This window comes from Elephas maximus, chromosome 7, assembly GCF_024166365.1.
Source record: "Elephas maximus indicus isolate mEleMax1 chromosome 7, mEleMax1 primary haplotype, whole genome shotgun sequence".
Lineage (NCBI taxonomy): Eukaryota > Metazoa > Chordata > Mammalia > Proboscidea > Elephantidae > Elephas > Elephas maximus.
The window spans coordinates 108,433,620-108,445,488 of NC_064825.1; the positions used below are offsets into that span (position 1 = coordinate 108,433,620).

The 11,869-nt window shown below is 36.0% G+C and overlaps 1 protein-coding gene across 1 annotated transcript; it reads left to right on the forward strand.

The window, feature by feature from the left end:
• Positions 1–307: 307 nt before the first annotated feature.
• LOC126078657 (olfactory receptor 10AG1-like) lies at positions 308–1,264 on the forward strand. Its single transcript, XM_049889263.1, has one exon. The coding sequence runs from the start codon at positions 323–325 to the stop codon at positions 1,262–1,264; it is 942 nt and encodes a 313-aa protein (XP_049745220.1). The 5' UTR covers positions 308–322.
• Positions 1,265–11,869: the final 10,605 nt, after the last annotated feature.

An 11,869-nucleotide genomic window follows, 5' to 3' on the forward strand; every position in this document is an offset into this window, starting at 1 on the left:
GTGAGATTAGATGGCAAAGCTGAGGGTCCATCTCCAGCAGTTGCCAATTGCTCCACTGCCTTTGCTGAGTCAGGTACAGCTTGACCTAGCCTGGGCTGTGCTCCGAAAACATAGTGAAATGATCTTAAAGGAAATGTGAGGAGACAGTTTACTGTGGTTTAACAGGAAAATGTGGGACATACATAAATAGCATCATTCTTAAAGTGCAAATAATTGCAGTGATCATAAAATCCAACCCAGACATCTAAATGCAATTTAGAGAAGAGGCAAAGAAATACAGAAAGGAAAAGGAAATGCACATTTAAATGTACTTTTCCTACAGATGAATCATCAAGAAAAACCTCCAGAAGATAATCTAACTGAACTGGTGGAATTTGTTCTCTTGGGCTTTGCTGACACGCCACATCTCCAGTGGTTTCTTTTTGGGTTATTTTTAATCATCTATATCATTATCCTGATGAGCAATGGCACCATATTTCTAATAACAAAAATGGATCCCTCTCTCCAGACCCCTATGTATTTTTTCCTGGCAAATTTTTCCTTCTTGGAAGTCTGCTATGTGTCAGCTACTCTCCCCAGAATGCTGATGAATCTTGGGACCCAGAGAAGAAGAATTTCCTTAGTTGCCTGTGCTACACAGATGTGCTTTGCTCTTATATTTGGAGGCACAGAGTGTTTGCTCCTGGCAGTGATGGCCTATGACCGCTATGTGGCCATTTGTAACCCTCTGCACTATCCTCTAGTCATGAACCACAAGGTCTGTATCCAGTTGGTGACTGGGTCCTGGACCACTGGAATCCCAGTTATGATAGGGCATACGTATCAGATTTTCTCTCTGCCTTTTTGTAGATCTAAACAAATTAACCATTTCTTCTGTGACATTCCCCCAATACTCAAGCTGGCTTGTGGGGACACCTTTGTTAATGAGATGTTGGTCTACACAGTTGCTGTGTTATTTGTCATGGTTCCATTTCTGTTGATACTGGGCTCCTACAGTAAAATCATCTCCATCATCCTGAAGTTGCCATCAGCCACAAGTCGAGCCAAAGCCTTCTCCACTTGCTCGTCTCACCTTATGGTTGTGGTGGTGTTCTTTGGATCAGGCATTATCACATACTTAAGACCTAACACTAGACACTCAGAGGGAATTGACAAAATGCTTTCTCTTTTCTACACTATCCTAACTCCCATGTTTAATCCCATGATATATAGTTCAAGGAACAAAGATGTCATGATTGCACTGAAAAAATTGCTATGTAAATAATTCACTTCAGTAAAGAATGAGTTAAACATATAAGAATTGCTTTCTCACATGTTTTTAATCAAATGTCAACAAATGTATACCTTTAACTATACCTTGTCTTTCCATAGAGAGCAATTATTTCCAAATTAAAAATTATATGTAATCTTGTCAGAGCTTTATATAGGTAATATATTAAATTGGATAAGCAAATGCTTATACCTTTAACTATACCTTGTCTTTCCATAGAGAGCAATTATTTCCAAATTAAAAATTATATGTAATCTTGTCAGAGCTTTATATAGGTAATATATTAAATTGGATAAGCAAATATGTGTAAGCTGATAGCAAATCATTCCATTAGTAATTCTGTAATTTCATCGTGCGATTTTCTCCTTCAATAAGAAATTTTTTAGGGTTTGATTTAATTAATTCAAATGCAATTTATAATCTCTTATTTTACTTATTGGAAAGCATTTAATTAATTTTCATGAGTGTCCATGTAGTTTTGAGACTCATTTGAAAAACCAGGTTGTTAATATGCTTTAATTAAAGCTACAGAGTGGTCCCTTGGTACAAGCTGGGGATTGGTTCCAGGACCCCCTGGAATGCAAAAACTTTCTGACACTTACGTCCCTTTTATCAAATGGCTTAGTATTTGCATGTAACCTATGCACAACCTTCCGTGTACTTTAAATAACCTCCAGATTATTTTTAATACCTAATACAATGTAAATGCTGTGTAAAAAGATATTATACAGTATAGTGTTGTTTAGGGAGTAATCACAAGACATGAGACCTCAGACGAGGAGAGCTGGAGAGAGACTGAGGATCCTTGAGATGGTGGAAGGCTACAGCAGGGTATAACTACACATTGTTTCATTCATGTGGATTCAGCATAGTACTGGGTGTGCAGCAATTTCAAGTTTTGTTTTTTGGAACTTCCTCCGCCCCTCTTATCCACTGAATATTTTCATTCTGTGGTTGGTTGAATTGGTGGATGCAGAACCTGTGTGTCATGGATTGAATTATGTCCCTCAAAAATGTCTGTCAACTTGGCTAGGTCATGATTCCCTTGTATGACTGTGTACCATTTTATCATCTGAGTGATTTACCTATGTGTTGTAAATCCTATTCCTATGATGTAATAAAATGGATTAGCAGCAGTTATATTGATGAGATCTGCAAGATTAGGTAGTGTCTTCAGTCAATCTCTCTTGAGATATAAAAAAGAGAAGTGAGCAGAGAAACTGGGGACCTCATACCACCAAGAAAACAGTGCTGGGAGCAGAGCACGTCCTTTTGAACTGAGGCTCCTATGCTGAGATGCTCCCAGACCAAGGAAAGGCTGATGGATCACAAGGACCTTCCTCCAGAGCTGACACAGAGAGAAAGCCTTCCCCTGCAGCTGATACCCTGAATTTGGACTTGTAGCCTACTAGACTGTGAAAGAATAAGTCTCTTTTTGTTAAAGCAGTCCACTTGTGGTAATTCTGTTATAGCAGCACTAGGTGACTAAGACACTGTGGATATAGAGGGTTGATTGTACATACATTTTGGCCTTATAGTGACTTTCCAGAGAAAACATTCCTTAGAGGGAACAGAACACCTTTCAGTGAGAATGTATTTTATAAATTATGATGGTATATTAGTGTCATTGAACGTTAGGCATGATTTATGTGTACATCAAATTAAAGATTTCTGTATAGTAAAATCCTATGGGTTGTTAAAATAGATAGTTATTAAAATATGTACAATATTTGGAAAAACATGAAGTTATCCACGAATTTTTGTTTTTGCTTTCGTTTTTTAGTTCTCTGAAGATGACAGGAGGGATGAGAAAATTACAAGAGAGAGAATTCATTAAAAAAAATAGGTATCTGTTATAAAAATAATATATATTACACGCACACCTTGTACACAGCATACACACACAGACACACATTGAACATGATGAATGGAAATATGTCATAAAATGTTAATTATGAATATTCCAGAGTAAATGTTCTACTACTTTTATTTGGTTTTTCTGAATTTTTGGTGCTTATTACAATGAACTTGTGTTTTCCATTAAATAAAAAAAAAATGAAGCAATAAGTCTGTATTCTTGTGGATAATAAAATGATAGCAGTTAGTTGTTTGTGCCATTTCCCTACTTCTGTTTTGTAATTGACCTTATTCCATTTCAGTATTTTAGGCTTATCTAATGAATCTTTCATATATGAAGCCAACAGATCCCCCCCCCAAAAAAAAAAAACCAAAAAACACATCCAATCACCAGGCTTACAGTTTAAAAAGAATGTGTTGAAGCTTTTATCTGCTTTGAAAGTTTTTGCTCAGAAGTAAGTCAGTTATGTCCACATTTACATGGGCATACCTAGCTCAATTGGGGAGGAAGGTGCAGGACTACTCCCTACTCAGAACAAAATGGAGAGAATTATAGAACTCCTAAAACTCAGTAATAAGAACAACAACAAAATTAATATCGGCAAAAGTTTGAACAGACTCTTCTCAAAGAAAACATACAGATGGAAAAAAAGGCCATGAATGATGATCACATCAATTTTGATTAAGAAAAAGAAAATGAAAAATAAAATAACATAACACTAGACGCTAAGGTTCCTAGGTTGTACAAATGGTTTGCGCTTGACTACTAACTTAAAGGTTGGTGGTTCAACCTGGCACCATGTGACATTTCTGCCCCTTCTTGACAAGCTGTGCAGTGCCACTCAGATGGGGACCCGCATATGATGGGCTCCCTTGGGGCATTTTTTTTCTTTCTTTTTTTCTCAGTTTCTTGTCTCTCTCTACCTTCCTTCCTTACCCTTCTCATAAACATCTGATACTATGTGTTATTGCTGCTCCTTCTTGACCGGCTGTGCAGTGTGGCTCAGCTGGGGACCTGCTTCCAGTGGGCTCCCTTGGGGCATTTCTTTTTTTCTTATTATTTTTCTTGGTTTCTTATCTTGGTTTCTTGGTCTCTAGCTTCCTCCTTTTCCTTTCTCCCAACAACCTGGCATCTTTTTTTTTTTTTCCCCCTCCTCAGTTTCTTATTTCTGTCTACATTCCTTCCATTCTTTTCCCCCAACCACCTGACCACGAGTGACTTTCTCTCTCTTTTTTGAATCTAGAATATTATAGATAGTACAATAAGTGATTATTTGACTTTACTCAGCTACAGAAAATCCATAGGATGTTCCAGTATTGCATGAATTGTTATTTCTGCCACAATTGTGTCACCTTTAGGATACTGTCCATAAAAAAAAAAACCCTTAGAATATGATTTAAAGTAAGTCTCTAATTTTTTGAGTTAACATTTGTTGACTTTAAAATTGTTGTTGTTGTTAGATGTCTTTCAGTCGATTCTTCCTCTTAGTGACCCAATGCACAACAGAATGAAACACAGTCCAGTCCTGCACAATTCTCACTATTGTTGCTATGTTTGAGCCCATTATTGCAGTCATTGTATGCCAATCCCTCTAGTTGTTGTTCTTCCTCTTTTTCCCTGTCCCTCTCCTTTATCAGGCATGGTGTCCTTCTCCAGGGACTGGTATTTCCTGATAACATGTTCAAAGTACATGAGACAAAGTCTCAAGATTCTCACTTCTAAGAGCATTCTGGCTATACTTTTTCTAAGACAGATTTCTCACTCTTCTGGTATATTTATGGAAAATTCAATATCCTTTGCCAAGTCTGTAATTCAAAGGCTTCAATTCTATTTTGATCTTCCTTATTCTTTGCCCAGCTTTTTCATGTATGAGTTGATTGAAAATACCATGACTTGAGTCAGATGCACCTTAGTCCTCAAAATGACATCTTTGCTTTTTAATACTTTAACAAGGTCTTTTGCAGCAGATTTGCCCAATGTAATATGTTGTTCAATTTCTATACTGCTGCATCCATGGCATTGATTGTGGATGTAAGTAAAATGAAACCCTTGACAACTTCAATATATTCCCTATTTATCATGATGTTGCTTATTGGTCCAGTTGTGAGTATTTTTTTCTTCTCTATGTTGAGGTGTATCCCATTCTGAAAGCAATAATCTTCGATCTTTACCAGCAAGTGCTTCGAGTCCTCTTCTCTTTTTGTACAAAATTGTGTCATCTGCATGTCCCAGGTTGTTAATGAATCTTCCTCCAATCCTGATGCTGTTTTCTTCACATAGTTCAGTTTTTCAGATTATTTTTTCATCTTACAGATTGAATAAGTACAGTGAAATGATACAACACTGACACACACATTTCCTGATTTTAAACCACAGAGTACGCCCTTGTTCTGTTTGAATGACTGTCTCTTGATCATACAGGTTCTGCATGAGTGTAATTAAGTGTTCTGGAATTCCCATTCATTGCAATGTTATCCATAATTTGTTATAATCTACACAGTCCGATGCCGTTGCATAGTCAATAAAACACAGGTAAACATCTTTCTGATATTGTCTGCTTTCAACCACAATCCATCTGATATCAGCAATGATATCCCTCATTTCAATTCCTCTTCTGAATCCTGCTGGCAGTTCCCTATCAATGTACTGCTACAACTGCTTTTGAATTATCTTTAGCAAAATTTTACTTGCATATGATATTAATGATACTATTTGATAATTTCTGTATTCTCTTGGATCACTTTTCATTGGAATGGGCACAAATATAGATATCTTCCAATCAGCTGGCCTGGTAGTTATCTTCCATATTCCTCAGCATGGACCAGTGAGTGATTCCAAAGTTGAATCTACTTGTTGAAACATCTCAGTTGGCATCTGTGAATTCCTACAGGCCTGTTTGTTGCCAATATCTTCAGGACAGCTGGACTTTTTCCTTTAACACCATTGGTTCTTGATCATTTGCTACCTCCTGAAATGGCTGAACATTGACCATTTATTTTTGATACATTGATTCTGTGTGTTCATTCCAGCTTCTTTTGATGTTTACTGAGTTGTTCAATATTTTGTCCATAGAATTCTTCAATATTGCAACTTGAGGTTTGAATTTTTTCTTCAGTTCCTTCACCTCGAGAAACACCAAATGTGTTCTTCTCTTTTTCTTTTCTAACTCTAGGTTTTTGCACATTTCTTTACATTATTTTGTCTTCTCAAGCCACCATCTGAAATCTTTCTTTAGCTCTTTTAATTCCTCATTTCTTCCATTAACTTTAACTACTCTATGATCAAAAAAAAGTCTTAGAATCTCTCCTGACATCCACTTTGGTATTTATTTTCTTTCCTGTCTTTTTAATGATCTTTGGCTTTTATCACATACGATATCCTTGATGTCATTCCACAACTCATCTGGTCTTTGGTCACTAGTGTTCAATGCATCAAATCTACTCTCGAGATGGTCTCTAAATTCAGGTGGGATATACTCAAGGTCATAGTTTTGCTCTCATGGACTTGTTCTATTTTTTTCAGCTTCAACTTGAATTTGATTATGAACAATTGATGGTTTGTTCCACAGCCAGCCCCTGGTCTTGTTGTGACTGATGATACTGAGCTTCTGCATCATCTCTTCCCGCAGATGTAGTCAATTTGATTCCTGTGTATTCCATTCAATGAGAACCACGTGTAAGGTTGCCATTTAAGGTGTTGAAAAAAGGTATTTCCAGTGAATAGGTCATTGGTCTTACAAAATTCCATTACACAATCTCCAGCAACATTTCTATCACCAAGGCCATAATTTCCAATGACCAATCCTTCTTCTTCGTTTCCAACTTTCGCATTCCAGTCACCGGTAATTATCAATGCACTTTGATCCTATGTATGATCAGTTTCAGACTGCAGAAGTTTGTAAAGTCTTGAATTTCTTCATCTTTGGCCTTACTGGTTGATGGGTAAACTTGAATAATAGTCATATTAACTGGTCTTCCTTATAGGCATATTGATATTATGGTATCACTGACAACCTTGTACTGCAGGAGAGATCTTGAAATGTTCATTTTGAAGATGAAAGTGATCCCATAGCTCTTCAGTTTGTCATTCTTGGCATAATAGATCAAATGATCGGCCTTTTCAAAATAGCCACCACCAGTTCATTTCAGCTCAATAATGTCTAGGATATCAATTTTTATGCATCTCATTTCATTTTTTGTCGACTTACCATTTTCCCAGATTCATACTGCATACATTCCACATTCTGATTTCAAAGGATGTTTGCAGTTGTTTCTTTTCAGTTTGAATAGTGCTACATCAGCAAATGAAGGTCCCAAGAGCTTTATTCCATCCATGCCATTAAGGTCAACTCTACTATGAGCAGATGTCTCTTCCCAGTCATATTTTTGAGTGTCTTCTAACCTGAAGGACTCATCTTCTGGCTCTATATGAGACGATGATTAACTGCTATTCATAAGGTTTTCAGTGGCCAATTTTTTAGAAGTAGATCACCAGATCCTTCTTAATCAGTCTTAGTCTGGAAGCTATGCTGAAACCTGTCCACCAAGGGTGACCCTGTTTGTACTTGAAATACCAGTGACATAGCTTCCAGTGCCACAACACAAATTCACCACATTATGACAAACTGACAGAGGAGTGATGACAGAAACTGGCCAATAGTAGATACAATGGGTGTTTGTTGAATAAGTGGTTAAAGGAGAGAATGGATAAATGCATATCACTATGCCTCTCTTCAAATGCTTTGAAAAATCCAGAAATTTTAGAGCCTTAATGAGCACATATTTATTTAATCTACCATGCATCCATGTGGAATTACTCCAACCTTATTCCCAAAAGAATATGTACATCCATTAACTCTCTCCCTGGTAAAGTCCTGCCAGAGCACATGTTGCAACATAAAAATCCTATCTGTCTCAACCAGTTTCCTTTGCAGAGGTCTCTGCATTCTTGTTTAGCAATATAGTCTATAATTGTTTACACCTATTTCATCTCTTTCATGACTGCATTCTAAACAGCAACTCCTATACCGTTTCAGATTTTAAAAGAAAAGATCAATGAGATAAAAAGGAGAAAAAAAGGTTGGATATTATTTCATGATTCCTCTAAGTCCTCACCATTGTGTTTGCACTATTGTGCCTAATCTTTGCCACCTTTTGCCCTTTTTAAAGTGTTTGAAATTAACCCTTTGAACTAACATTATCAAGAAAAGTAAGCTTCTGTAAACACAGGCATTAATGTTCAACTCCCCCAATTCCAGATTCTCAAATCAACAGCTCACATAAAGAGATTATTTAGGTCATTTCTCCCTAAAATCTTCTCTTGGCAGTTCTTTTGATAATTATGTTATTGTGCAATTTTAGTTATGATCGTACCCATGTGTAAAAAATACAATTTTAGTTCTTCTTTTGTGTTTATATTTCTACATCTTAAAAACCAAAACAAAAAGCCATTTGCTTTTTTATCATCTGACATGATGTTCTTCCTTCATGCATTTACTTTTTTGTTTATGCTAGTAAATATGTGTATATCTCTTTGTAATTAATATTTTATATGTTACAAGAATTTGATACATATTTATAAAGATCATGATAATGATGATAAAGATGAAGATTTTGATAGTGATGATGGTGGTATTTTTCTTTTTTGAAATTTAACAAAGCAGGAACCACAATGTCATGGGACAGTGAGGTCTCAAAAGTTCAGATGACTGATTTTTATTCTTTCCTTTAACAAAACCTTGAGCAAGTCTGTCCACTATCTTTCCCATCATATTCACAATTAGTAAAATGGTAATAATGATAATATATCCTAATAACTCACAGGATTGTAATATGGCTCAAATATCTGCCTAGGATGGAAAAGCATTTGGAAAAATTTAAAGCCTCACAAAATTGAGATGTTGGGTTTATTTTCATAAAATTTATGGTGAATTCACTAGTTTTCTTATATTTTGTATTCAACTTCTTGAGAGTAATCGTTCCAATTTTTTTTTTTTTTTTTTTTTGAGGGATGGAACATTCCACAATATTATCTAGAAAAGAAAACCTGTTTCTTGAACACTGGAATTATTTCCCCTTCAAAAATGCACTATTTTTCTAAAAAGTGTTGCTCATATATTAGCCCACTGAACAGATATTATAAAAGACAGTGAAACCTTATTTAATATTCAAAGAAGATATTAAATAATCATTATATTGTTTACTCAGGACCAATCAGCAATTACAGGACTATGGCTTCTTTTACACTTCTACAAAATTTGTTCAGAGCTTTGCATTTATTTTTTTCTTCTATGTCTCTACTCCCTATCTCCTCCAATGTGTTAATTACTGCTGAGGTAACTTCTAGAACTTATGTTCTTGACACAATTATTTACCTGGTATCTACTACCAGCTAACACAATTGTAGTTGACTAGAAAATAAAATCTGATCACATACTTTATAACAATAGGCATTTGATTTTGCATATAATTTGTTGATCTGTACTTGAATTCCAGAAAGAGCTCCATACTTTTCTTGAGCAAAGACCAATTATTTATTCTATTTTTTTTCTTGTTTTTTATATTGTCTCCATTTTCTAAGAGGTGGCATTTACTAACCTCTGGCCACTGAATATAAGAGGTATCTGATACAAGATTTGATGGAACATTTGCTGAAGATTTATACTGTCTTTTTATCATAATAATGGTTTTAATTCATACAACCCCAAGAATATTTAATAATAAACACGTGTGCATTCCTATCTAGACCCATTTTGAGTGATTATGTGTATATATATATGTATATATGCACACACACATTGTATATATATGTACATGTATATGTATATGTGTGTGTGTGTGTATACACACACACACACACACAGACACACATGATTGACAGGAAACTGCCAGAAATACACGATAGATTCAGAAGAGGACTTGAAATGAGGGGTAACATTGCCAATCTCAGATGGATCTCAGCTGAAAGCAGAGACTACCAGAAAGATGTTTACCTGTGTTTTATTGACTATGCAAAGGCATTCGACTCTGTGGATCAAATTATGGATAATATTGGGAAGAATGGGGATTCCAGAACACTTGATTATACTCACAAGGAACCAGTGCATAAATCAAGAAGCAGTCCTTCAAACAGAACCAGGGGGTACTGTGTGGTTTAAAGTCAGGGAAGGTGTGCATGTGGGTTGTATCTTTCACCATACTTAATCTTTATGCTGAGCAAAAATCTGAGAAGCTGGACTATATGAAGGAGAATGGGGCATTAGGATTTGAGGAAGACTTGTTAACATCCTATGATATACAGATGACACAATCTTCCTTGCTGAAAGTGAAGGGGAGTTGAAACACTTACTAATAACGAGTAAAGATTATAGCCTTCAGTATGGTTTTCTCTTTGACATAAAGAAGACAAAAATCCTCACAACTGGGCAAATAAGCAACATTATGATAAAGGGATAGATGATTGAAGTTGTCAAGGGTATCATTTTACTTGGATCCATAATCAACACCCATGGAAGCAGCAGTTAAGAAATCAAATGACACATTGCATTGGGCAAATCTGCTTCAAAAGACCTCTTTAAAGTCTTCAAAAGCAAAGATGTCAATTTAAGGACTAAGGTGTGCCTTACCCAAGCCATGGTGTTTTCAATCATCTCATATGCATTCGAAAGCTGGGCAATGAATAAGGAAGACTAAAGAACTGATGCCTTTGAATTATGTTGTTGGCAAATAATAATGAATATACCACGGACTGCCAAAAGAAGGAACAAATCTGTCTTGGAGGAAGTACAACCAGAATGCTCCTTAGAAGCAAGGATGGTGAGACTCTATTTCACATACTTTGGGCATATTTTCAGGAGGGATCTGTCCCTGGAAAAGGACATCATGCTTGGTAAGTAGAGGGTCAACGAAAAGGGGAAGACCCTCAACAAAATGGATTGACACAGTAGCTGCAACAATGGGATCAAGCATAACAATAATCATGAGGATGGCACAGGATGAGGCAGTGTTTTATTCTGTTGTACATGGGGTCACTATGAGTAGAAAATAACTCAACAACACCGAACAACAATGATTGTCTGTATACACACACACACACAGACACACACACACAAGTGTGATTATCTATTCTGTCTCCTGAACAAAGACCATTTATGCATTATCCTATTAATAATAGTAACATTTTAAGCACAATGTCTCTCTGAAAAAATACATGTGGAAACTAAGCATGATTATCTATAAGATTGTGATAGTCATTAGGTTGTACTAAAATTCATTTTACCAAAGAGCTTTATGAGTTAAGGGAAGTATGAGTTCTTGGAGCATGTATCAAGAATCAACTCGACAGCACCTAACAACAACAACAAAGAGAAATGAAGTCCTGATACAAGTTACAACATAGATGAATCTTTAAAACATTATACTGAGTGAAATAAGTAAGTTACAAAAGGAAGGATATTGTATGATCCTACTTACATAAAATATTTAGAATGGTCATGTGTATAGAGACCAATGTTTGTTAGAGGTTTCCAGGGTCGGGCAAAAGGGAGGGGGGAGGGGGGAGTTCATTCCTTATGGGACATTAAGCTTCAGTTAAGGGTGATAGAAATACTTGGAAATCGCTTATGGTGATGGTTGAATAACAGAATAAACATAATCGATGTCACTGAGTGTTGCATGTGAAGAATATTGAAATGGACCATTCTAATACCTTTCTTGTTAGTACCCCCATTGTTACTTTACGTA